A 27203-nucleotide genomic window follows, 5' to 3' on the forward strand; every position below is an offset into this window, starting at 1 on the left:
CACTACTGTTCCACCCCACCATTAAAGCCAAAATAACTTCAAATTTATACACGAGCAAAACATGCAGAAGTGACTTTATGGTGTAAAAGTTTCCCACTTCCTTTAAGATTCTGAAGATGGAGTCTTTTGTAATAAATAAAAAATCCTACAAAAAGCTGTAATATTATTATGTTTTAAAAATTGATTCACTGAATGAAGTGGTATTACTACCAAGGCCAGCATTCCCTGCCCATCTCCAATTGCCCTTGAACACCACTTGGAGGACAAACAGGCCAGCACACAGATTAAACATACCAAATGCTCTGCCTTGAAGAGCATGCACAATACAGTGGTTTTTGTTCGCGTTGAAATACACCACAGTCTTGCATTGGAACTTATTTTCACAAAAACGGGTCAAATGATTCATTACACAGCGTCAAAAAAAAAAATACATTGCCATCCCCAAAAACAGAAAAGATATCAGATTGCATCAATTGCGCACTCTGATGCTTATATTAATATGAGTGACCTACAACATGTATGTCACTCCAAATGCTTTCAGTTAAAATATTGTTGTCATGGTCATTATATATCAGTTAACTTGGATACAGCATGTTCTAAATAACATCTCCTAAACATCACTGAAATGCCCTCACCCAGGGTGTGCATTCAGCCCCTTCAAGGGAGTTCTGTACTTTATCTAGACAAGTGGACCCACATATCTCGCCCTTGGACTTGGTGGGAGTTTCTTAGGGGGTGATAAAGACAAAGGGGTGATGGTAGTGGAGTCACTCGGTAGCAAGGAGCGCAGCTGATGGATTACAGGCTTAATTTTAAAAGTGAATTACTTTGAATCAATTAAACACATGTGCAACGTTTCCATTGAACACCTGGGCGCAGCAGGAATTTTTTCTTTGGAGAGATTAAATTGAGCCACGGCAACAACATGATGCGGCAACGAGCAACAAATTGGTCAGCCAAAGTTGTGTGCAACAGCAGAAGCTGGATTACCGTGTTACCATAACCAGGGAAGCTGGCGAGGTTATGGAGCATGTAGACAGGAGGGAGAGACATGGTAGAGGAGTGAACACAGGGAAGGGCAGTAGTCACATACTAAAGATTTTTTTGTCATTAAAAATTCATTGTAGAGGGAACAGGTAATTGTCGAGAGGGTTGAACAGTTATGGACCCTGGAGTGAGGGGCTGTGGTACTGTATTAAAGTACACCACCGGCCGTCGCAACTGTTTGCCAATTTCCAGCCTGAGTTAGAAAGAAAGAAACAATACCAGATGTGACCTTCAAGTATACTGGGTGATCTACATAAAGACACGTCTCTTGATCCAAATTCTAGATTAGGTAATAACTAAGCTCCTGAACATTTGTAATGAGAAATTAACAGGAAGGATGGAGAAAGAACTGACTTCTCTACAAAATGACTTTGAGCTAAAGTCAAGGTTCAAGGTTGCAGAAAGAACTCTCTGAACGCTGTCCTGTAGTGTGGAAAAAGGTCACAATGTTCTTTATTGCCTTTCCACAACATATTTGGTGGAGTGCGGTTTCAGTGCAGTTGACCAACTTCTTTCAAAACAACGAAACAGACAGCAAATTACTGAATATGGGGATCTGAAACTCCTTCTGAGTGGCATTAAACCTGATGTTGAGAACCCGCACCAAGCTCGTCCTTCTCATTGAAAGGTTGGACTACTAACAACCACTCTAAAATTGTTGATGAAAATTGTTTTTATTGTAATTAAAAGAAATAATTTTATTTGAACCTTTAAATAAATTTGAATATTTCTTGCACTTATTTGTCACTGCTTTGAATTTGCAGTTCCTATTTCTTCTGCTGTGCATTGAAAATCAAAATTCTTTATAGTTTTTATATAATGGCTAGAATGGGAGAGAGCAGCACTGGGGATGTGATTTGGGAGCAAAGGGGGTGGTAACACAAAACATTTTGGGAACCACTAACCTATACTAACCCATAAACACTGTATTGCTAAACATGTTGTTTATTGATAAGATGCCAAACCAAGACCTTGTAATCTCCCTCAAGCTATATCCAAGTATATGCCATAGTTGTATCAGTCCATCCCTCCACCAACGGTATCAAAATATAGACCCCAATACACAAGAAAATAAGAGCAGAGGTAGGACACTCAGCTCCTCAAACCTGCCTCACCATTATTCAATATGATCATTCTTGATCTATGCTGGTCTCAATTCCTCTCCTGTACCAGTTCTCCATAACCCTCAATTCTTTGAGCTTTGACCTCCTTAAATATATCAAATGATCTGGCTATCACTAGTCTTATGGGCAGAGATTCGCTACCAACAGAGAAGAACTTTCTACTCACTTCTCTTCGAAATAACTGGCTCCTTATTTTTTTTTAGCAAACAAACCAATTATTCCACTTCCCGTTCATGTGACTTTACTCTATCTAAATTGACTGCCTGCTTTTTTGCTTTGTTCCAGAAACAGTGGGGTTAATTGTGCGGACTGATGCTCAGCTGTCAGCTGTTTGAGTCTCAGCAGTCGTGGACTTCTGTGTGCACATGGCCAAACAAGCAAGTCTATCTGATGAAGCTCAGATGCACGGGTGTTAGAGGACAATCACTGGTTCTGTGCAGTTAATGCACTACATTTAATTTATTTTAATGCTTTTGTTAGCATTTTAAGAAATTTTTGATTATTTTTAAAGGATTTAAATCCATTTGAATAGTTTTTAAATACCTTCAACTGTCAGGGTACTGAGGGCCTCAGAAAGTGATGCTCAAGACTGAGAATCCACTCAAAGTTCCTTCTGCCTTGCCTGACCAGCTCATCTGGGTTGGAGAGAGGATTTTAGTAGGCCAAGACCTCACACAGCCAGTTCCTGATATCCTGGCCTAGTAGTAATTGTAGCTAACACAGGACAAAAAGAGATCAGCAGGTCCACTCAACCACCCCCATGCAGTCACTCTATAGTCTACTTCAAACACTGGCCTCTCTGGGTTAGGGAAGTGTAAAGACGAAAGCTCAGAAAACAACACCAATGTCTTATCAACTCTCAAGCAAACACACACAACATCTAACCCCAAGAGCTATCAAATGCAGGAAATCCCAGTTCCTTCTAAAAGGTTTGTAGTAAATCCTCCCACACATTTGGGGTACTTATTTCTGAAGCCAGCAATTGAAAAAGTCACCTCAATGCACAGCCAAACTTGATATTCCCTTATCCTGTACTGTTGTGCCCACATTCACCTCAAATAAGCAATCTACTCATGTGGAACTGATTTGAAAAAACTCAGTTTTGTCCTCTCATGAACAAGAGAAAACCTGCAGATGCCGGAAATCCAAGCAACACAGACAAAATGCTAGAAGAACTCAGCAGGCTAGGTAGCATCTATGGAAAAGAGTGGTCGATGTTTTGGACCAAGATCCTTCATCAGGACTGGAAAAAAAGATGAGTCAGAGTAAGACAGTGGGAGGAAGCACTCACATCGACACTGATGAAATGCTTTGAGAGGTTGGTTACGACTAAACTGAACTCCTGCCTCAGCAAGGACCTGGACTCATTGCAATTTGCCTATCGCCACAATAGGTCAACAAGCAGACGCAATCTCAATGGCTCTCCACATGGCTTTAGACCACTTAAACAACACAAACATCCTCGTCAGGATGCTGTTCATCGACCATAGCTCAGCATTTAATACCATCATTCCCAAAATCCTGATTGAGAATTTGCAGAACCTGGGCCTCTGTACCTCCCTCTGCAATTGGATCCTCGACCTCCTAACCGGAAGACCAGTCTGGGCGGATTGGTGATAACGTATTCTCCTCACTGACAATCAACACCGGCGCACCTCAGCTTAGCCCATTGCGCTACTCTCTGTATACACATGACTGTGTGGCTAGGCATAGCTCAAATACCATCTATAAATTTGCTGATGATACAACCGTTGTTGGTAGAATCTCAGGTGGTGACGAGAAGGCGTACAGGAGTGAGATATGCCAACTAGCGGAGTGATGCCCAGTAACAACCTGGGACTCAACTTCAGTAAGACGAAAGAGCTGATTGTGGACTTCAGGAAGGGTAATTCGAAGGAACAATAACCAATCCTTATAGAGGGATCAGAAGTGGAGAGAATGAGCAGCTTCAAGCTCCTCGGTGTCAATATCTCTGAATATCTAACCTGGTCCCAGCATATCGACGTAGTTATAAAGAAGGCAAATCAGTGGCTATACTTCATTAGGAGTTTGAAGAGATTTGGTATACCAACAAATACACTCAAAAGCTTCTATAGTTTTACTGTGGAGAGCATTCTGACAGGCTGCATCACTGTCTGGTATGGAGGGGCTACTGCACAGAAGCTGCAGAAGGTTGTAAATCTAGTCAGCTCCATGCTGGGCAGTAGCCTACAAAGTACCCAGGACATTTTTAGGGAGCAGTGTCTCAGAAAGGCAGCATCTATTATTAAGGACCTCCGGCACTCAGGGCATGCCCTTTTACCATCAGGTAGGAGAATCAGAAGCCTGAAGGCACACACTCAGCGATTCAGGAACAGCTTCTTCTCCTCTGCCATCCGATTCCTAAATGGATATTGAAGCTTTGGACACCACCTCACTTTTTTTTAATATACAGTATTTCTGTTTTTGCACATTTTTTAAAAATCTATTCAATATACATAACTGATTTACATACTTGTTTATTTATTATTATTATTTTTTCTCTCTCTGCTGGATTATGTATTGCATTGAACTGCTGCTGCTAAGTTAACAAATTTCATGTCACATGACGGTGATAATAAACCTGATTCTGATTCTGAGCACCTCGTGATTCTTCCTCCCCTCCCCCCACTTTCTTACTCTGACTCATCTTTTTTTCCAGTCCTGATGAACGGTCACATCCCGAAGCGTCAACTCTACTCTTTTCCATAGATGCTGCCTGGCCTGCTAAGTTCCTCTAGTACTTTGTGTGTGTTGCTTTGTCCTCTTATGGTTTGTTTGAAACAAAAAGTTCAGCCCCAAGTCCATTCTAATGGCAAATATCCAGGAACTTGGTATCAAGCAGGTAAGCCCTCTGCCACTCCTGTAACACACATCACATGGAGATAGCAAGCGCAGAAGTATTTGAAGATGCTTTGAAATTATAAGACGATATAAATGTGAATCATTTTAAAATAGAGACACAAAGACACAAGTGATCACAGATGCTAGAATCTGGACCAATCAGAAATCTGGTGGAGGAACTCAGTGGGTTGAGCAGCATCTGTAAGGAGGAAGGAATTGTTAATGTTTGAGGTTGAACACTATATCAGGACCTGAAATGTCAATTCCACTCTCGGATACAGCTTGGCCTGCTGAGTCTCATTTCAAAATGTATTCTGTACATTTATTTCATGGTTTTCACCACCTCATGCAGTCCAAATACAAGTCAGCCCTATAACAATTCATTAAGTGTAGTCACCACTGCAGTGTAGCAGTTAGAGCAGCTGGATCATACACAGCAAGCTCCTACAAACACAACTGTGATAATATGTCAATGTGATTTAGTTCAGGGTCTCTTCTACTACAACATGTCTGCCAATAAATGTCAACATTTAAAGGAGGATTCAAAGCAGTCCATTTCAAAGCAAAAGAAATCATTTAAAACAGCACACCAGAACAGTCTATCAATACAAGTCTTTGTAAATGGAACAAGTCTGAAACTACAGCAGTCACCCAGTAAAACATTAAATGGAGAATAATTATGTGAATAAAATCAATTCCTTACTGCAGTGCTATCACCAGGTGTGCCTGATGGAGGAAATAAGTAATCATATTCTTTTTGGTCGAAAGTAGTGGTGTCACTACACAGCTGTTTTAGTAAGGATGGTTGAGGGATAAAAATTGGTCTGGACACTGTAGAAAGTTTTTCTGCTCTTCTTCAGGTAATATGATTGGATCTTTTACTTCCACCCAAGAGGTTAAACAGGATCTTAATTTATCATCAGAAAGACAGCACTTGCTGCACGGAAGTGTCAGTTGAAATTATGTGCTCAAATCTTTGGAATGAGATTTGAACCCACAACCGTAGAGAGTTGCTACTGAGATACAGGTGAAAGCTAAAGGAGGTAACACTATATCTTCTACACTCCTCAGTGTCAATGTTAAATTTGTGCCATGTAACTTATATCTGAAACCTATAAACTCAACATCAACAGTCTCCAATATTGTCCATTCTGTTAGCTGGCATCACCTACTGATAATTGAATGTCTTACTGGATTGGCAAATTCTTTGTTATTAAAATGTGGGATGAAAAATGCTAAGTAGTTTGGAAATGTTCATTTTAGCTTAATTTTTAAACTCCAATGCCCAATTTGGCATCTCTTTGCAATACGTCCTTTCAAGCTTTGTACCTTCTGCATGGAATGAAAGAGCTGCAAGTAAATGGACATATAGGTCCAGATGCCATTTGAATCTGTCACCAAGATAATTACAGTTTGAAAAGAAATCACAAATACAGCAAAACAGAAATTCTGCAACAAGTGTAAAGGAAACAAAATTAAACCCCAAAGAGTTCAACATCAGATTGGTCTTAGATGCTGGGTGGGAACTAATTGTAAAAACTTCATCTTCTGTCTTTCCAATACATACCCATTTTCCCACTAGGGCTGAAAAATTATTTTGAGGTTAGGATAAACTCCAGATTGTACACTTGGTTATTTGAACCTCTCAAGTTTGGTTCACTTAGGTTTGTATTGAAGTTCAAAATTCAAAGTAAACTTATCAACGTGAATATATATATCCCCATATACAACCCTGAAATTTATTTTCTTGCAGGCATACTCAATAATTTTATAGAATAATAACCATTACAAAATCAACGAAAGACTGTGCCAACATGTGCATTCAACCAGTGTGCAAAAGACAACAAATTGCACAAAGACAAAAAGTTATAATAATAATAAATAAGTAATAAACATAGAGCACATGAGATGAAGAGTCCTTGAAATTCAGTCCATTGGTTCTGAGAACATTTCAATGATGGGACAGGTAAAGTTGAGTGAAGTCATCCCCTTTGGTTCAAGAGCCTAACTGCTCCTGAAACTGGTGGTGCGAGTCCTGAGGCTCCTGTACCTTCTTCCTGATGGCAGCAGGGAGAAGAGGGTATGTTATGGGTGGTGGGGGGTTCCTGATGATGGATGCAACTTTCCTGCAACAACGTTTCATGTAGATGTGTTCTTTGGTGGGGAGAGCTTTACCCATGATCAACAGAACCATATCAACTACTTTTTATAGGATTTTTTATTCGAATGCACTGGAGTTTCCATACCAGGCTGTGATGCAACCAGTCAATATACTCTCCACTACACATCTATAAAAATTTGTCAAAGTTTTAGATATCACACTGAATCCCCATAAACTCCTAAGGAAGTAGAGGTGCAGCCATGCTTTCTTCACAATTGCATTTACGTGCTGGACCCAGGTCAGATCCTTCGAAATAATAACACCAAGGAATTTAAGGTTGCTGAATTTAGTTTTATTCAAAGGGACTAAAATTGCAAAATTTGGATTATTCTGTGTAATTCTGGTCACTGCATAACAGTGAGGGTTTGGAAAGAGTGCAGAGGAGGTTCACTGGGATGTTGCCTGGATTGAAGTGTTTCAGCGAAAAAGATTGTTCAACTTACATTATGTTCATTACATTAAGATCAGAAGCTAAGGGATAAGACCGTAAGTCATAAGAGCAGAATTAGGCCATTCGGCCTACAAAGTCTGCTCTGCCATTCCATCATGGCTGACTAATTACCCCATTCAACCCTTTTCTCCTGCCTTCTTGTCATAACCTTTGACACTCTTACTAATCAAGAAGCTATCAACCTCCGCTTTGAGCATACTCAATCACTTGGCCTCCACAGCCTTTTGTGGCAATGAATTTCACAGATTCACCACCGCCTAGTTAAATAAATTCCTCCACATCTCTGTTGAAAACAGAAACCTTCTATTTTGAGGCTGTGCCATCTGGTCCTAGACTCCCCTCCCATCCTTTCCATATCCACTCTATCTAAGCCTTTCAACACTCCTCATACATTAACCTTTTCATTCCCAGAATCATTCTTGTGAACCACCTCTGGACCCTCTCCAATGTCAGTGCATCCTTTCTTAGATTAAGATTAGATTTATGTGATTATTGGACTGTAGTTCATTTTGCTCTCCTTCAGCTTTCTGTGTTTTGTTTCTTTTTGCCCATTGGTGGGTTAGGGCTCTGGGTGGGTGATATGTTAGTTTTTGTGAGAGAGAGGGGTTGGAGGTTTGGGATTGGATGTTTTTTTTTCTGTGTTGGGCAATCTGTTAGTTTTTATGTATGAGTAGTAGATTGATGCTATTGTCACTGTTCTCTTCCGCGAGGGATGGGGTTGTGGGGTTTGATGTTATTGTCACTGATTTTTTGTGAGGGAGGAGGTTAAAGATTTGATATTATTGTTGCTATTTTTGTTTTGGAGGGTGGGGGCTGGGGTTTGGGGTTTGATGTTCCAGCCACCATTTTCTGTGTGGGCGATCTGTTTGCTTTTGTGCGAGGGAGGAGGTGGAGGGGGGTTTGCAAATGTTGTTTCTTTTACCTTTTCATGTGGGGTGGGGGTTGAGGTCTTTTCTTTCTTTTTTCTGTATTTCATGGCTATCTGAAGGCGAATATGAGTTGTATTATACATGCATACTTTAACAATAAAATGAACCTTTGAGGGGACCCAAAACTGCTAACAATACTTCAAGTGAAGCCTTACTAGTGCTTTATAAAGCATCAGCATTATACCCTTGCTTTTATATTCTAGTCCTCTTCAAATGAGTGCTAACATTGCATTTACCTTCTTTACCTCTGATTCAACCTGCAAATTAACCTTTATAGAATCCTGCATGAGGACTCCCAAGGCTCTTGGTAGCTCTGACTTCTGAATTACCCTCCCGTTTAGAAAACAGTCTATGAAAATAGTCCCGGAGAACTGGAAGAGTGCAGATGTCATTCCACTCTTTAAGAAGGGAGGATGGTAAAAGAAAGGAAATTATAGGCCAGTTAGCCTAATATCAGTGGTTGGGAATGTGTTGGAGTCTATTACTAAGGGTGAGGTTTCGGAGTACTTGGAGACTAATGATAAAATAAGTCAAAGTCAGCATGGTTTCTGTGAAGGGAAATTTTGCCTGACAAATCTGTTAGAGTTCTTTGAGAAAGTAACAAGCAGGGTGGACAAGGGAGAGGCAGTGGATGTCATTTACTTGGATTTTCAGAAGGCGTTTGATAAGGTGCCACACATGAGGCTGCTTAACAAGATAAAATCCTATGGCATTACAGAAAAGATATTGGCATGGAGAGAGGAATGGCTGACAGGCAGTGAGTGGGAATAAAAGGGGCCTTTTCTGGTTGGCTGTCAGTGACTAGTGGTGTTCTTCAGGGATCAGTATTAGGACCGCTACTTTTCTCATTGTTTGTCAATGATTTGAATAATGGAATCAATGGCTTTGTGGCAAAGTTTGCAGATGATACAAAGACAGGTGGAGAGGGGGTAAGTAGTGCTGAGGAAGCAATGCAATTGTAGTAGGACTTAAGACAAATTGGAAGAATGGGCAAAAAAGTGGCAGATGGAATACAGTGTTGGGAAATTATGATAATGCATTTTGGTAAAAGGAACAATAGTGTGGACTAGGAGGAGCTTAAGAGAACCAACGCCACCTAACGGCGACGCCTTTGCTTACATCTTCGGAAACAGCTCTATTTCCATCTTTAATACCTCTATTTTCCCCTTTCAAGGTTCTTTTGAAGACCCTGACCTGGAGTTGCACGCTGACTATGGGTCTTTGTGGGAATGGGACCCACCCTCTGGTTTTCACAACTGGCCGTTGTTCGGCACACGACGGCGAGGCCTCAGATCTTCGCTCTTTGGGCACATAGCTCAGAAAAAGCGACGCAACAGGCATTTAACATCGTAAGCCAGCGAGTTGTTTGTTATGTCTCCCCCCTCGCTGTGAAACAAAGACACCTCTTTCTCTCTTATTAGGAAGAGAGAGAGCCTGTGGTATGTCGATACTGGGTGAACGAGTATTCTTTGGAGTACTGCAAGTCTGTGCCTTTGCAGTTGCTTTGCTCACATTTGAGTGTGATGCTTTTTTTTGCCGGTGGGGGCAGGGTGGATCATTGCTTGCTGCCTGCTTATGTGTGGGCAGGAGAGGAGCTGGGGGAGGGGACTTCGGGGTTCTAACATTTAACTGTCATTCATTCTTTGGGGGCACTCTTCTGTTTTCGTGGATGGTTACGAAGAAAAAGCATTTCAGGATGTATATTGTATACAGTTCTCTCTGACATTAAATGTACCTTTGAACCTTTGACTATTATCTAAATAGGGAGAAGGTTCAAACATCAGAGGTTCAGAGGGACTTGGTAATTCTCGTGCAAAACTTCCAGAAGATTAACCTACAGATTGAGTCTGTGGTAAAGATGGCAAATGCAATGTTGGAATTTATTTCAAGGGGAATAGAATATAAAAGCAAGGAGATAAAACTGAGCCTTGATAAGACCCTAGTCAGGCCACACTTGAAGAATTGTCAACAGTTTTGGGCCCCTTATCTCAGAAAGGATGTGTTTTCATTGGAGGGAGTCCAGAGGAAGTTCATGAGGATGATTCCAGGAATGAAGGGGTTAACATATGAGGAGCATTTAGCAGCTTTGGGCCTGTACTCACTGGAATTTGGAAGAACGTGTGGGGTCCTCATTGAAACCTATCAAATGTTGAAAGGGTGGATATGGAGAGGATGTTTCCTATGGTAGGGGAATCCAGAACTAGAAAGCACAGCCTCAAAATTGAGGGCCGACCTTTTAGAACAGAGGCAAGGAGAAAGTATTTTTTAAGAGTAGTGAATCTGTGGAATGCTCTGCTACAGACTGCAGTGGAGGCTCAGTCCATGGGTATATTTATGGTGGAAGTTGACCATTACCTGATTGGTCAGGAATTCAAAGGATAGTCAAAGGATTCAAAGAAGCCAGGTGTATGGGGTTGAGTGGGATCTGGAATCAGCCATGATAGAATGGCAGAGCAGACTCGATGGGCTGAATGGCCTAATTCTGCTCCTATGTCTTATAGTCTATGCCTTTACTTCTTCTACCAAAGTGCATGACCATATGTTTCTCTACACTGTATTCCATCTTGTACTTCTTTCCCATTCTCTTAATCTTTCTTTGTCCTTCTGCAGAGTCCCTGCTTCCTCAACACCTATCTTTATATCATCCGCAAACTTGGCCATAAAGCCATCATTTCTGTCATCCAAGTTATTGACATACAATGTGAAAAGAAGTGGTACTAACACCAATCCCTGTGGAACACTAACAGCCAAACAGAAAAGGTCCTTTTTTTCCCCACTCTTTGCTTCTGCCCGTCAGCCAATCTTCTATCCATGTTCCAAGGGTTTGTATTGTCTTTAGCAGCCTCATGTTTGCATCTTGTCAAAAGCCTTCAGAAAATCCAAATGAACAACATCTACTAACTCTCCTTTGTCCATCCTGCCTGTTATTTTCTCAAAGAATTCCAACTGGTTTATCAGGCAAGATTTCCTCTCAAGGAAACTATGCTGACTATGGTCTATATTATCATGTAACCTGAATCGTTATCCTTGAATATGGACTCCAACATCTACTCAACAACTGAAATCATGCTAACTGGCCGTTAATTTCCAGTCTTTATCAGGATCAAGTATATAAAATGACAAAAAAAAATTGTGAGAGGCATAGAGTGTGGATAGTCAGGTCTGCTTTCCCAGGATGGTAAGGTCAAATAGCAAAGGCCTTAGTGTTTAAGTGAAACCAGATGTCGTGGAGGCATGGGTGGAATTAAAAGGCAAGTTTTTTGTTTACACAGATTTCAATGTACATACTCGCAAATAACTTGAAGAAACAATAGCAATATTAAAGAAGTATATTTAAGTGGAATGATAACAGGTTTAGGGAACCTTGGTTTTCAAGAGATATTGAGGACCTGGTTAAGAAGAAGGAGGTGCATAGCAAGTGTAGGCCAAGGCACAAATAAGGTAGTTGAGAAGTATAAGAAATGCAAGGGAATACTTAAGAGGGAAATAAGGAGGGCTGAAAGAAGGCATCAGGTTGCTCCAGCAGACAAGGTGAAGGAGAATCCTAAGGGCTTCTACAGATATACTGTATTAAGAGCAAAAGAACAAAATTGGTTCTCTCGAAGATCAGTGTGGTCATCCATCAGAATCAGGTTTAATTTCACTGGCGTATGTCGAAACTTGTTGCCAATGCGGCAGCAGTACAATGTAATACATAATAATAGAAAAAAATAAATTACAATAAACAATAGTCATATTAAATAAGTAGTGCAAAAATAGAAATTAGAAAAAGTAGTGAGGTACTATTCATGAGTTCAATGCCCATTCAGAAATCCGATTGCAGAGGGAAGCTGTTCTTGAATTGTTGAGTGTGTGCTTACAGGCTTCTGCACCTCCTTCTTGATGATAGCAATGAGAAAAAGGCATGACCTGGGGGATGAGGAACCTTAATGATGGATGCCGCCTTTTTGAGGCATCACTCCTTGAAGATGTCCTGAATACTATGGAGAATAGAGCCCATGATGGAGCTATGTTGATAACTTATTTTGATCCTTTGCAATAGCCCCCTCCCCCATACCAGGCAGTGAGGCAGCCATTTAGAATTTTCTCCAGGGTACAACTGTAGAAACTGCCGGATGTCGTTGGTGACATACTAAATCTCCTCAAACTCATAATGCAATATAGAAACATAGAAACATAGAAAATAGGTGCAGGAGTAGGCTATTCGGCCCTTCGAGCCTGCACCGCCATTCAGTATGATCATGGCTGATCATCCAACTCAGAACCCTGTACCTGCTTTCTCTCCATACCCCCTGATCCCTTTAGCCACAAGGGCCATATCTAACTCCCTCTTAAATATAGCCAATGAACTGGCCTCAACTGTTTCCTGTGGCAGAGAATTCCACAGATTCACCACTCTGTGTGAAGAAGTTTTTCCTCATCTCGGTCCTAAAAGGCTTCCCCTTTATCCTTAAACTGTGACCCCTCGTTCTGGACTTCCCCAACATCGGGAACAATCTTCCTGCATCTAGCCTGTCCAATCCCTTTAAGATTTTATACGTTTCAATAAGATCCCCCCTCAATCTTCTAAATTCCAACGAGTATAAGCCTAGTCGATCCAGTCTTTCATCATATGAAAGTCCTGCCATCCCAGGAATTAATCTGGTGAATTTAGAAATGCAAACACAAGGAATTCTACACATGCTGGAAATTCAAGCAACACACATCAAAGTTGCTGGTGAACGCAGCAGGCCAGGCAGCATCTCCAGGAAGAGGTACAGTTGACGTTTCGGGCCAAGACCCTTCCTGACGAAGGGTCTCAGCCCGAAAAGTCAACTGTACCTCTTCCTAGAGATGCTGCCTGGCCTGCTGCGTTCACCAGCAACTTTGATGTGTGTTGCATCAACCTGCTGAACCTTCTTTGTACCCCCTCTATGGCAAGAATGTTTTTCCTCAGATTAGGGGACCAAAACTGCACACAATACTCCAGGTGTGGTCTCACCAAGGCCTTGTACAACTGCAGTAGTACCTCCCTGCTCCTGTACTCGAATCCTCTTGCTATGAATACCAGCATACCATTCGCCTTTTTCACCGCCTGCTGTACCTGCATGCCCACTTTCAATGACTGGGGTATAATGACACCCAGGTCTCGTTGCACCTCCCCTTTTCCTAATCGGCCACCATTCAGATAATAATCTGTTTTCCTATTCTTTCCACCAAAGTGGATAACCTCACATTTATCCACATTAAATTGCATCTGCCACAAATTTGCCCACTCAGCTAACCTATCCAAGTCACCCTGCATCCTCTTAGCATCCTCTTCACAGCTAACACTGCTGCCCAGCTTCGTGTCATCCACAAACTTGGAGATGCTACATTTAATTCGCTCGTCTAAGTTATTAATATATATTGTAAACAACTGGGGTCCCAGCACTGAGCCTTGCAGTACCCGACTAGTCACTGCCTGCCATTCTGAAAAGGTCCCGTTTATTCCCACTCTTTGCTTCCTGTCTGCCAACCAATTCTCTATCCACATCAATACCATACCTCCAATACCATGTGCTTTAAGTTTGCACACTAATCTCCTGTGTGGGACCTTGTCAAAAGCCTTTCGAAAATCCAAATATACCACATCCACTGGTTCTCCTCAATCCACTCTACTAGTTACATCCTCAAAAAATTCTATGAGGCTCGTCAGACATGATTTTCCTTTCACAAATCCATGCTGACTTTGTCCGATGATTTCACCGCTTTCCAAGTGTGCTGTTATCACATCTTTGATAACTGACTCTAGCATTTTCCTCACCACCGATGTCAGGCTAACCGGTCTATAACTCCCCAGTTTCTCTCTCCCTCCTTTTTTAAAAAGCATGGTTACATTAGCCACCCTCCAATCCTCAGGAACTAGTCCAGAATCTAAAGAGTTTTGAAAAATTATCACTAATGCATCCGCTATTCTTGGGCTACTTCCTTAAGCACTCTGGGATGCAGACCATCTGGCCCTGGGGATTTATCTGCCTTTATGCCCTTCAATTTACCTAACACCACTTCCCTACTAACATGTATTTCACTCAGTTCCTCCATCTCACTAGACCCTCGGTCCCCTACTATTTCCGGAAGATTATTTATGTCCTCCTTAGTGAAGACAGAACCAAAGTAGTTATTCAATTGACCTGCCATGTCCTTGTTCCCCATGATCAATTCACCCGTTTCTGACTGTAAGGGACCTACATTTGTCTTAACCAATCTTTTTCTTTTCACATATCTATAAAAGCTTTTACAGTCAGTTTTTATGTTCCCTGCCAGTTTTCTCTCATAATCCTTTCTCCCTTTCCTAATTAAGCCCTTTGTCCTCCTCTGCTGGACTCTGAATTTCTCCCAGTCCTCAGGTGAGCCGCTTTTTCTGGCTAATTTGTATGTTTATATATAGCCAATATAGCGAATGTCGTGCCTCCTTTGTAGCTGCATTGATATGTTGGGGTCAAGACAGATCCTCAGACACATTGACAACCAGGAACTTGAAATTGCTCATCTTTCCAATTCTGATCTGTCTATGAGGACTGGTGTGTGTTCCCTCATCTTATCCTTCTTGAAGTCCAACATCAGTTCTTTGGTCTTACTGATGTTAAGTGCAAGGTTGTTGCTGTGACACCATTCAATCAGTTCATATATGCTCTCTCGTAACCCTCTGAAATTCTGCCACAGATAGTTGTATCAACAGCAAATTTATAGATGGCATTTGAGCTCTGCCTAGGCACATAGTCGTAGGTGTAGAGAGAGTAGAGCAGTGGGCTAAGTACACATCTCTGAGGTGCGCCAGTGTTGATTGTCAGCAAGATCGACATATATTTCCAATCTGCACAGGTTGTGGTCTTTTGGTTAGGATGTCATGGATCCAGTTGCAGAGGGAGGTACAGAGGCCCAGGTTCTGGAGCATTTTGATCAGAACTTTAGGAACACTGAGCTGTAATAAACAGCATCTTGAGACAGGTATTTGTATTGTCCAGGTGATCAAAGGCCACGTGAAGAGCCAAGGAGATTTCATCCACTATAGACCTATTGTGGACGTAGGCAAATTACAAGGGTCCAGGTCCTTGCTGAGATAGGAGTTAATTCTAACCATAACCAACCTCTCAAAGCACTTCATCGCTGTAGCTGTGAGTGCTACTGTGAGTCATTAAGGCAGCTCATCCTGCTCTTCTTGTGCACTAGTATAATTGGTGCACTTTTGAAGCAGGTGGGAACTTCCAACTATAGCAATGAGATTGGAAATATGTAGCATGGAGCCAAAAGAGATGAGACCAACCTTAAATCAACTTTTTGCATCTGTATTTACTCAGAAGATGGACAGAACCTATAGAACTGAAGCAAAGCAGCAGTGAAGCCATGGACCACATACAGATTACACAGGAGGTTCCTGCTGTCTTGGTCTAGGTGCAAGTTAGGGACTGGACAGATTAATCAACACTGTCAACCTGCGCAGCAGCTTTGAGTGTCCTATGGACACAGACCTCAAGATCTCACTAATCCACCACACTGTCAAGAGTCTTACCATTAATACTATATTCTGCCTTCAAATTTGACCTACCAAAATGAACCAGTTAACACTTACTTGGATTGAACTCCATCTGTCACTTCTCAGCCCAGTTCTGCATCCTATCAATGCTGCACTGTATCCTCTGACAACCCTCCAAACTATCCACAATATCCCCAACTTTTCTGACATCAGCAAACTTGCGAACCCACTCTTCCACTTCCTCATCCAGGTCATTGATAAAAAATTCACAAAGAGGAGGGGTCCCAGAATAGATACGTGCAGAACACCACTGGTCACCATCCTCCATGCAAAATAAGAACCATTCACAGCCACCCTTTGCCTTCTGAGGGCAAGCCAATTCTGCACTCACAAAGCAAGGATCCCATGCTTCATTACTTTCTGAATGAGCAGCACGTGGGGAACCTATCAAATGCCTTACTGAAATCCATATACACTACATCCACTACTCTACCTTCATCAAAGTGTTGCATTACATCCTCAAAGAATTCAATCAGGTTCATAAGGCATGACCTGCCCTTGACAAAGCCATGCTGACTATCTCTAATCAGATTATGTCTCTCCAAATGCTCATAAATCCTGCCTCTCAGGATCTTCTCCAACAACTTGCCCACCACTGAAGTAAGACTCACTGGTCTATAATCCCCTGAGTTATCTCTACTCTCTTTCTTGAACAAGGAAACAACATTTGCAACCTTCCAAACCCTTGGTACTTCTCCTGCCCCTATTGATGATGCAAAGATCTTTTCTGGGTTGAACTCCATCTGCCACTGCTCAGCCCAGCTCTGAATCTTGTCACTGTCCTGTTGCAACCAACGACTCTCCATACTATCCACAACTCCAACAACCTTCATGTCATCTGCATGTCTCCTTCCACTTCCTCATCCAAGGCAATTATGAAAATCATGAAGAGCAGGGGTCCCAGAACAGAAAAATATGGACAAGTTGGGTGAGGTGCTAGAGGGCAGGATAGTTGATGTTGCCCCCTTGTTCAAGTTAGGCTCTAAGAATAAACTGGGAAATTATAGACCGGTGAGCTTGACATCATTAGTGGGTAAATTATTGTAAGGTATTCTAAGGGACCAGATATATAAATATTTGGATAGACAGGGCCTGATAAGGGATAGTCAACATGGCTCGTTTATGGTAGATCATTTCTAATCCATTTTTTAGAGTTTTTAAAAGAGATTACCAAGAAAAGTTGAGACAGCAAACATTGCCTACATTAACTTTAGCAAGATCTTTGATAAAATCCCTCAAGGGTAGCTGGTCCAGAAGGTTCAGTTGCTTGGCATTCAGGACGAAGTAGTAACTTCGATTCAACATCGGATTAGCACAAGCCAGAGAGTAGTAGTAGCAGTAGACAGCTGTTTCTCTAACTGGAGGCCTGTGACTAGTCATGTGCCACAGGGAATGTTGTTTGTCACGTACTGAATATTATGAGGTTCCTCTTCTCCAATCCTGTTCGCAACATGCTTGTGTGTGTTAGACGCCAGTCTATCATTTCAATGGTGCAGAAAACAGAGAGCTTCAGGAACTCAGTGTGTCAAGCATCATCAGTGGAGAGAAAGAGACAGTCAAATGGACTAAAGGAGGGAAGATAGCCAGTACACAGAGGTGAGGGGAAGGGACAAGGCAGGAGCTGGCAGGTGACATGTGGATCTAGATGAGGGGGTGAAATGGTAAAGGAACCTACGGAGTAACCTATAGATAGAGGAAGGAGAAGTGGAAACAGTGATAGAAGCTGTGGTAATGGGTAGAGGTGACAAGGGGCTGCGGATAATGGAACCTGACATGAAAGGAAGGTGGTGCATGAACTCTTTCAGTCCTAATGAAGGACTCAAAACATTGACTGTCCGTTTCTCTCTGCAGATGCTCCCTGACCCATTGATATTCCTCCACCCAACTGCTTATCTTTTCACTCCAGATTCCAGTATCTGGAATCTTTTAAGTCTCCAAAAAAAAAGGAACAAGTTCTTCAGAAAGGTTTGTGAGAAATTAATTAATTCAAATTAAACAAATTTTCTTCAGAAAATTTGAGATAAGTATATGACATTTGGAAGTGCTTGGGAGGAATGAATGATAGTGGACCTATGGTTCTCAAAGTTCTTTAGTTCTAAAATTCAACAATTTCTGGTTTCCCAAAACATGCATATACCTGCTGTATAAAATCTTGAGATACTTATACCAACAAAGGCAAAAGGCAACGCCTCTGCAGATACCACAAATATCAGAATCAGAATCAGGTTTAATGTATATATAATACAAAAAGATAGGAAAAATAGTGAGGTAGTGTAATGGGTTTAATATCCATTTATAAATCTGATTTGGAGGGGAAGATGCTGTTCCTGAAACAGTGAGTATGTGTCTTCAGGCTCCTGTACCTCCTCCTTTATGATAGCGATGAGAGAAGGGCATCTCCTGGTGATGGGGGTCCTTAATGACAGATGCCACCTTTCTGAGGCATCACCCTATTGAAGGTGTCCTCGAAGCTGAGAAGGCAAGAGCCCATGATGAAGCTAGCTGAGTTTGCAATCTTCTGCAGCTTTTACCAATCCATTGCAGTGGCCCCTCCAGTGACGTAGCTAGTTAGAATGTTCTCCATGGTACATCTGTAGAAATTTGCGAATCTCTTTGGTGACTTCTTTGTAATTGCATCCATATGTTGGGCCCAGGATAGATCTTCAGAGATGTTGACACCCAGAAACTTGAAACTACACACTCTTTCCACTACTGATCCCTCAATGAGGACTGGTGTGTGTTCCCTTGACTTCCCCTTCCTGAAGTCCAAAATCAATTCCATGGTCTTACTGATATTGAGTGCAAGGTTGCTGCTGCGACACCACTCAACCATGTAGCCTCAAAAATTCCAATCTCAAGGATCATCCTACATTTGGAAAACAAAATCTCTGGACTTAGAAACAAAAGTTCTGCCTGAAATGAAAGTTGGAACTGGTTAATTACAATACAAACAATATAATGACCCTAAGGGTTCTGATAATTACCTGTGCATTGGACTGCTTCTGTTCTTCAATTTTGCCCGGAGACTCACTCCTCGCTCTGTGACGCTCTGACACGGTGCAAACTACGCTGCCTGATGGGCTAAATCTGTTCAACAAGCATAGCAATGATGGACAGTTTAGTCAGCAAATGGACAGGAAATAGAGACTAAACACATACATACCATAGCGAGAAAACATTCTAAAAGGAACTAGCATGGAAAAGTCATTCTTTTCACTTTCCATATGTGAGTCTGCTCCCAAACTACTGATTCCACTTCTTCTATCTGGCAAATGTCTGAAACTGAACTAGATTGCTTGCAATCTCAGCATCATGTTGCAGCCAATGCATCAGACTACATAGCCATGCTATCACTAGAACTGACTGTCTCTACCTCTGCACATTTGCCAGTTTCACCTGTTAGGGATAATTCTGGAATTATGAAATCCTGGATAGCCGATAATAATTAAAATAAGAACCAGTCTTCAGGGAATAAAGCCTGTTTACAATTTAACTTACTTCAACTGACACTTTAATATTATTGAAACCTATCACTGGGTGTGGGACGTTCTGATTATATACCATTGAAACTGCAAAGGGGAAGGCAAAAGATGAATACCCATGTTAATTGGTGGCGATTGAATAATCCAGTTTGAGACAAGGGAAGGCTTTGATAGGACATCTCCTTTATTAGCATATTGTTGAAAGCATATCTCTCCCACTTACTGCAAAGTTTAGGACAGGTCGCTTTTGTCACAATATTCTGGCTAGTTGTATGATCAAAGAGCTATCTCTCAACATTGCAATAAAAGTACATTTTGGGTGTCTGGAGTTTGTGCTCAGAAGCTATCAGACCACCAAAAGTATTTGAATATTCAAGAGTTCGGTTAGTGAGGTGCACCACCTTTGTAAATATGTAATTTTTGAGAGCAGGTCCTCAAAGTGTGTGCAGAACAGATGGCTGGTGTGTTTACGGATATTTTTAATCTCTCCTTCTCCCAGTGTGTAATACCATCCTGCTTCAAGTGGCCCATCATTGTCTCTGTACCTAACGAAACCATGCCTAAATAATTTGTACCCTGTTGCACTTACCTCAATTATAAGCAAATGCTTTGAGAGACTGGTTAAAGACTACATCTGCAGCATGCTACCACCTACACTGGACCCCTACAATTCGCCTACCAACAGAACCAGTTTACCGATGACGCCACAGCCACAGCACTACACACCGTCTTCACTCACCTGGAGAAAAAGAATGCAAACGCTAGAACGTTGTTCGTGGACTACAGTTCAACACCATAATTCCCTACAGACTTGACCTCGTCCTGCATCCCACCTTGTGCAGCTGGATCCTAGATGTCCTTTCGGATCGCCGACAGGTGGTAAGGATGTTACCTCTGCCCCTCTAACCCTCAACACAGATGCCCCCCAGGGTTGTGTCGAGTCCTCTCTTCTACTCCCTTTACATCCATGACTGTGCCACCACATACAGGTCCATTTTGCTGATCAACTTCACAGATGACACAACATTGATCAGCCTTATTTCTAGCGGTAATGAGACAGCCTACAGAGGAGAGGTTAACACCCTGACACAGTGGTGCCAAGATAATCACCTCTCCCTCTGTTGAGTACGTGTCCTGGTTACACAACAATGCTATTAATAAAAACACTGGAGACAGGAGTTAAGGTTCATGGTTCTTTACTGGCAGAAACCGAACTCAGCACATATGTACAAATCAATACACACCTAATAGCGCATGCTCAATACGTGCCTAAGAGTGCATGCAACGATGTATCCCTACAACATAAAGTAGTCCCTTATTATACTGTAGGCCATACAGTATTTTAATAGTGTATCAACTGTTTTTTTTACTGGGTCACTATGCTAAACAAATATGTCTACCCTTAACATACAAATGCCTACCATTTGTTTACTTAGTAACTTAATATCCAATCTTAACAAAGTAACATAATAATATCGAATTATAACAAGCCTTTTGGTCTAAGACCCATTTATAACTCATCTCTGGGGAGGTCTTCTCTGCCTCTCCGGGTAACGACTGTCAATAAACTTGTTTGTTTTAATACAGATTTCCATATAAAAGTCATGAAAAGTTGACCTCTGAGCATAGGGAGTTAAGAAGATGTGTGCCTCCAACTTGCTAAGAGTTCTAGGCAGCAGATCACCCCCGTATAATGAAGACTCCTCTGTGCAGCTGCCCTAGATATATACACATCTTTGTGCTATCACTTGTCTTCCTTACCAATATCTCATTTGTTCCAACTGAGCTAATTACACAGCCAATCTTCATATTCTCCTTAGATTTCAAATAGATAGCCTGACCTTTATGCCATCTCTTTTCATAATATAACTTTCCATCTTCTATTCGTGCTTCATATCTTTGTGCTGGTGGTTTAGCAGGAGTGCTAGGAAGATGCTCAGGAGAAGACCGATGGAACACATCATTTTGGGAGTTAAAGAAATGCATGATAAATTGGAGAACAAGGTTGCATTCTACGCTGATCAACTTGCAAAGAGTTTGAACAGTAACTCTGATGTGAGATCCCGAGGGCTCTTTCGGGCTGTGGTTCAGGTCCTCGGGGACTGTAAAAATAGTGCAGGATGTCTGTTCTTCAGGTATGATCTGAAAGAATGTACAATTTGCTTAGGAGAACTCAATGATCCCATCCTTGTCGCCAATTTGTTGTGTATGTGGCCTGGTTGCACAACAACGCTATTAATAAAAACGCTGGAGACAGGAGCTAAGGTTCATGGTTCTTTACTGGCAGAAACCGAACTCCGCACACACGTACAGATCAATATGTGCCTAATAGCGCATGCTCAATACGTGCCTAATACCCCATGCAACGACATGTCCCTACAACATAAAGTAGTCCCTTATTATACTGTAGGCCATACAGTACACCCTCAATGTCCAAAAAATAAAAGAGCTGATTGTGGATTATAGGAGGAACGGAGACAGGCTCGCCCCAATCAACATCTATGGGTCTTCAGTTGAGAGGATGAGTAGTTTTAAGTTCCTCGGTATACACATCACTGAAGATCTCATCTGGACTGTAAACACTGGCTGTGTGGCAAAAAAGCACAACAACGTCTCTTCCACCTCAGGCGACTGAAGAAGTTTGGAATGAGTCCCCAAATCGTCAAACCCTTCTACAGGGGCACCATTGAGAGCATCCTGACTAGCTGTATCACTGCCTGGTATGGAAATTGCACCAACCTTGATCGCTGGGCACTGCAGAGAGTGGTACGGACAGCCCATTGCATCTGTGGACATGAACTTCTCTCCACTGAGGACATTTACAGCAGCAGGTACATAAATAAGGCCTGAAAGATTATCGGAGAACCAGTCACCCCAACCATAAACTGTTTCAGCTGCTTCCGTCTAGCAAACGGTATAGCAGCATAAAAGCCAGGACCAAAAGGCTACAGGACAGCTTCTTTCTACAAGCCAACAGACTTATAAATGCACATGTCTGTACATTGCAACCAAGTCATAACATAAAGATTTTTACTCCCCCATGTTGTGAGATGGATGTAAGATTTAAATAAAATTCAATTTAAAATTCAATTCAAGTTCAATTCTGTGAAGTTACCTGTCTACATTCAATATTTTAAAGTAGATAATTGTAGCCATTTAAACAGTCATTAAAGTTATTATCATCTTTATGTTCAAAAAGTAGAAAACACTGTGTCAGGAGAGAACTAGATTACATCCAGAAGATCTATATTGAATAAAGACTTTTATATTACCAGCTTCAGGTTTTCTCTGGCAATTCAGCTCTGTTAGTCACAACATCATCCACTCTGCTGCCGAATCCGTCATCTGTTTCAATGTTATAACAATTTCTATATGGTCCTCCTGGTTTCCCCCATTCTTCTTGATGTTCCCCAAAATACTAATATTTTTTACACTCAGTTTTTCTCAAAGTGGTATATTAAGCCTTCCAAAAGATTTTTCATAAGGTGCCACACAAGAAGTTATCAAACAAGGTGTGGGACTGAAAATGTAGGGTAGGAATAATCAACCCTTGAGACTGTAACGAGTAAAGTGCTGCAGGGACCAGAGGTGGGACCCAGTTATTCATAATGTAAAATGGCATGAATGAGGAGATTGTACGACACTAATGAAAGAAAACTGGGTAGCAATGTGGACTGCAGGCAAGATGCAAGAAGGCTTAAGTAAATGAGAAAACAATGACAAAAGTGTGATCTCATCCACTGACAGAGAAAAAAGGAATGCAAGTGTTTTCCCCTAACAATGAATGCTAGAAGTCTCTGAAGGTATAAAAGGTGGAAAATGAAGGCCAGGCAAAGAGCCAGAGGGCGACTTCTTCCAGTTCATCCACAAAACAGTTTAATTTCTCCTATTTAATGTCTTTTCTTTCCTTTTCAAGGTGGCTGGGAACCCATTGGAGTTCAGACGTACAGATGCATTCAAACCGCAGTTCTTCACGGTTCCTGCTCTTGGAGCTCACCAAGCAGCCGAACGTTTTCAGTATCTCTAGGCAGGCTAAGGATGTGCGCCTTTGGGATATGGCCCTGCAGCCCTGAGGATGACCTGATTCCACACAGGTGTTGCCAACTGAAGCATCGCAGGAGATTAAAACATCAAGATAGCAGTGTACACTGCTATTTAAATAAGCAACACTGCAGACTGTAACATTGAAACAGTGAGCTGTTGGTCTCCCCTCTCGCTGTGGCAGGAGTGATATCTTAGTGAGAGAGACAGCCTGTTGAGATGTCGAGGTGCTACCTCAGGAGTCTGTGGAGGTTCATCATGTCATCAGTAAACCTTGGCAAGCTTCTATAGACAGGTGGTGGAATGTGTGCTGACTGGCTGTATTACAGCCTGGTATGGGAACACCAATGCCTTTGGGTGGAAAATCCTACAAAAGGTAGTGGATTCGTCCCAGTACATCACAGGTAAAACCCTCCCAACAGTTGAGCCTGAAATGTTGCCTTAGAAAAGGAGCATCAAATCATCAAAGATCCTCACCATCCTTGCTATGCTCTTTTCTTGCTGTTGCCATCAGGTAGAAGGTAAACGTGCCCCAGATCTCATATCACCAGGTTCAAGAACAGCTACTACCCCTCAACCATCAGGCTCTTGAACCAAAGGGGACAGCTACACTAATTTAAGGATTCTGTAATATTGTTATTTCATCTTTGTTATTTATTGCTATTTATTTATATCTGTATTTGCACAGTTTGTTTACAGTTAACAGTTCCTGATGTTTGCAGTTACTACTCTATAGATTTGCTAAGTATGCCTGCAGAAAAAGAATCTCAGGGTTGGATGCGGAGACATGTATGTACTCTGATAATAATTTTACCTTGAACTTTGAAGAGTTGGGATGAACAGTGATTCTTTTTGATGGACTTTAGGTTATGGTCTCTAAGGGGCTTTGCTATTGTTTGCTTGGTGGGTGGGGTGGGGAATGATGCTTTTGCTGGAGGAGGGGGTGCTTTGGGGTTCTAGCGTTTTCTATCATTCATTCTTTGAGGGTTTTCTCTCTGTTTTGTGGATGTCTGTGAAGAGAAAGAATTTCAGGTTGTATACTGTATACATCTGATATTAAATTGAACCATTGAATCATCCATAGAAAGAAATACAAAACTAAAGTTTCACGTTAATGATGGTTCATCAGAATGGGGCAAAGTTAGATGTTTATTTATTTATTTATTCATTCAGAGGTACAGTGCGGAATAAGTACAGTACAGTACAGTGCCAACCAACAACCCACTGATTAAATCCTAGCCTAACCACAGGCCAATTTACAATAACCAATTCATCGACTATCTGGTACGTATTTGGACTGCGGGAGGAAACTAGAGCACCCAAAGGAAGTCCACCCACTTCATGGGAAGGACGCATAAACTTTCTTACAGAGAATGCCAGAATTTAACTCCAACAACCCAAGCTGTAATAGCGTCATACTAACTATTACGCTACCATGCTGCCCCACAAATCAAATCCCTTTTAAGTTACAGAGAAGGAGGGATGGAGAGAATAAGAGAAATGTGGTGCTATCGACGAATGTTGAAGATCAGCTGGGCAGAGAAAGTTTCAAATGAGAGGGTTTTGTCTGAAGTTGATAGACCACAGATTGCTGAAGAAGATTATGAAGTTAAAAGTTGTTTATTGTGGACACGTCATGCGGAGAGATAACATCTTGTCGGACTTGCTATATGGCAAGGTGGAGGGAAAGAAAGGAAGAGGAAGGCAAAGAACAACGTGGCTGGACAACATCAAAGATTGAACCAAGCTGGACAAGACTAGGGATGTTGTGGACAAGTATTGGGACAGAGCGGCATGGAAGGAAATCCTACACCAACTGGCAATTCTAGATGCCACCTAACGATGACGAATTATAATTTTAAATATGAAGTATTTATGATCACTCTATTCTAAAGGCTCTTTAACAACATAATTACTAACAAACAAGTTCTTCACCAATGCACACTATGAGATCGCTTGACGTTCCACAATACACTGATCTAGAACACCATCTTGCATATGTTTCAAGATTTCTTTCCCACTTTATTTAACTTATCCAGATTAACATCTATAATTATAGTATCACTATGTAATATGCACTCAAATTTCCTCATTTATGTCATGCATAATATTATAAGCATTAATTGGTGGTCTCTTAGTAACCTTCACCAATGTCATTGAGTCACACAGCATGAAAACAGGGTCTTCAGTGCATATGATCAATACCAGCCATTGACCCAACTATACGAATCCCATTTGTCAGTACTTGGTCCACAGTCTACTATACCTCAGTGATCCAACTCTAGTACAGATGCTTGCAAAATACTGTTACAGTGCCTATCACCACATTCAATATAACTACCTTCTGTGTGAAAAAAATTCTTCCTTATAGCCCCTCTAAACAGCTTACTTCTCATCTTAAACAAGCCCTGTAGTCTTAGATACCACTGCCATAAGGTTTCTTACTAGTAAATAGGTTAAGTAGTAAAAAACATTTCCTTAAAAGACAACAATCCTTCCATAAATTTGTAGTAGAAGTAGTGCAATCACTCCAATCAGATATAATGTTCTCCTAAGGGGTTGTCAGCTGGTGGGTCTTCAAGTGGATGTAGACCTGGAATCCATATATTCTTTGTGTTAACACCATAAGATAGGAAAGCAAAAAAATAGGCCATTCAGCCCACCGAGTCTTCTCTGTCACTTCATCATGGCTGATACAGCTTCCCTCTCAATCCCATTCTCCCACCTTCTCCCCATAACCTTTCACACCCTGAGTAATCAAGAAACTATCAGCCTCTGCCTTAAATATACCCAATAAATTGGCCTCCACAGCTCCCTGTGGCAACAAATTCCATAGATTCAGCTCCCTCTGGCTAAAGAAATTCCTCATCCCCATTCTAAATGGATGTCCCTTTATTCTAAGGCTGTGCCCTCTGATCCAAGATTCCCCCACCATAAGAAACATCCCCTCCATATCCACTCTTTCTAGGCCTTTCAACATTTGAGAAGTTTCAATGAGATCCCTCATTCTTCTAAAGTCCTGTAAGTACAGGCCCAAAATCATCAAATACTCCTTATACAATAACCCATTCATTCTCAGAATCATTCTTGTGAACCTCCTCTGAACCCTCTCCATGTCAGCAAATCTTTTTTTAGATAAGGGGCCCAAAACTGCTCACAATAATCCAAGTGAGACCCCAGCACTGACTTATAAAGCTTCAACATTACATCTTGCTTTTATATTCTAGTCCTCTCGAAATGAATGCTCACATTGCATTTGCCTTCCTTACCACAGACTCAACCTGCAGTTAATCTTCAGGAAATCCTGCACGAAGACTCTCAAGTCGCTTGCACCTTCGATTTTAGAATTTTCTCCCTATTTAGAAAATATTCTGGGCTTTTTTTTCTTTCTACCAAAGTGCATGATCATACACTTCCAGACACTGTATTCCATCTGTCACTTCTTTCTGTTCTCTTACCTAAGTCTTAAGTCCTTCAGCAGACTCCCTGGTCCTCAACCCTACCTGCCCCTCCACCTACCTTTGTATCATCTGTAAACTTGGTCACAAAGC

At 41.5% G+C, this 27203-nt stretch overlaps 1 protein-coding gene across 2 annotated transcripts in view; it reads right to left on the reverse strand.

The window, feature by feature from the left end:
• zbtb37 (zinc finger and BTB domain containing 37) overlaps positions 1 to 27203 on the reverse strand; it is a 51292-nt gene that overhangs the window by 8641 nt on the left and 15448 nt on the right. Inside the window, exons 4-5 of one of the 2 annotated variants that reach the window (XM_072274383.1) lie at positions 19114 to 19216; positions 18356 to 18995 (exon numbers count right to left, since the gene is read on the reverse strand). In XM_072274383.1, coding sequence (XP_072130484.1) covers positions 18984 to 18995; positions 19114 to 19216 — 115 coding nt within the window. In that variant the 3' untranslated portion in view covers positions 18356 to 18983. Of the gene's footprint in view, positions 1 to 18355; positions 18996 to 19113; positions 19217 to 27203 lie in introns of those variants that run through there. The other variant, XM_072274382.1, reaches the window with a different exon arrangement.

Source organism: Mobula birostris, chromosome 12 (genome assembly GCF_030028105.1).
Source record: "Mobula birostris isolate sMobBir1 chromosome 12, sMobBir1.hap1, whole genome shotgun sequence".
Taxonomy (NCBI): Eukaryota; Metazoa; Chordata; class Chondrichthyes; order Myliobatiformes; family Myliobatidae; genus Mobula; species Mobula birostris.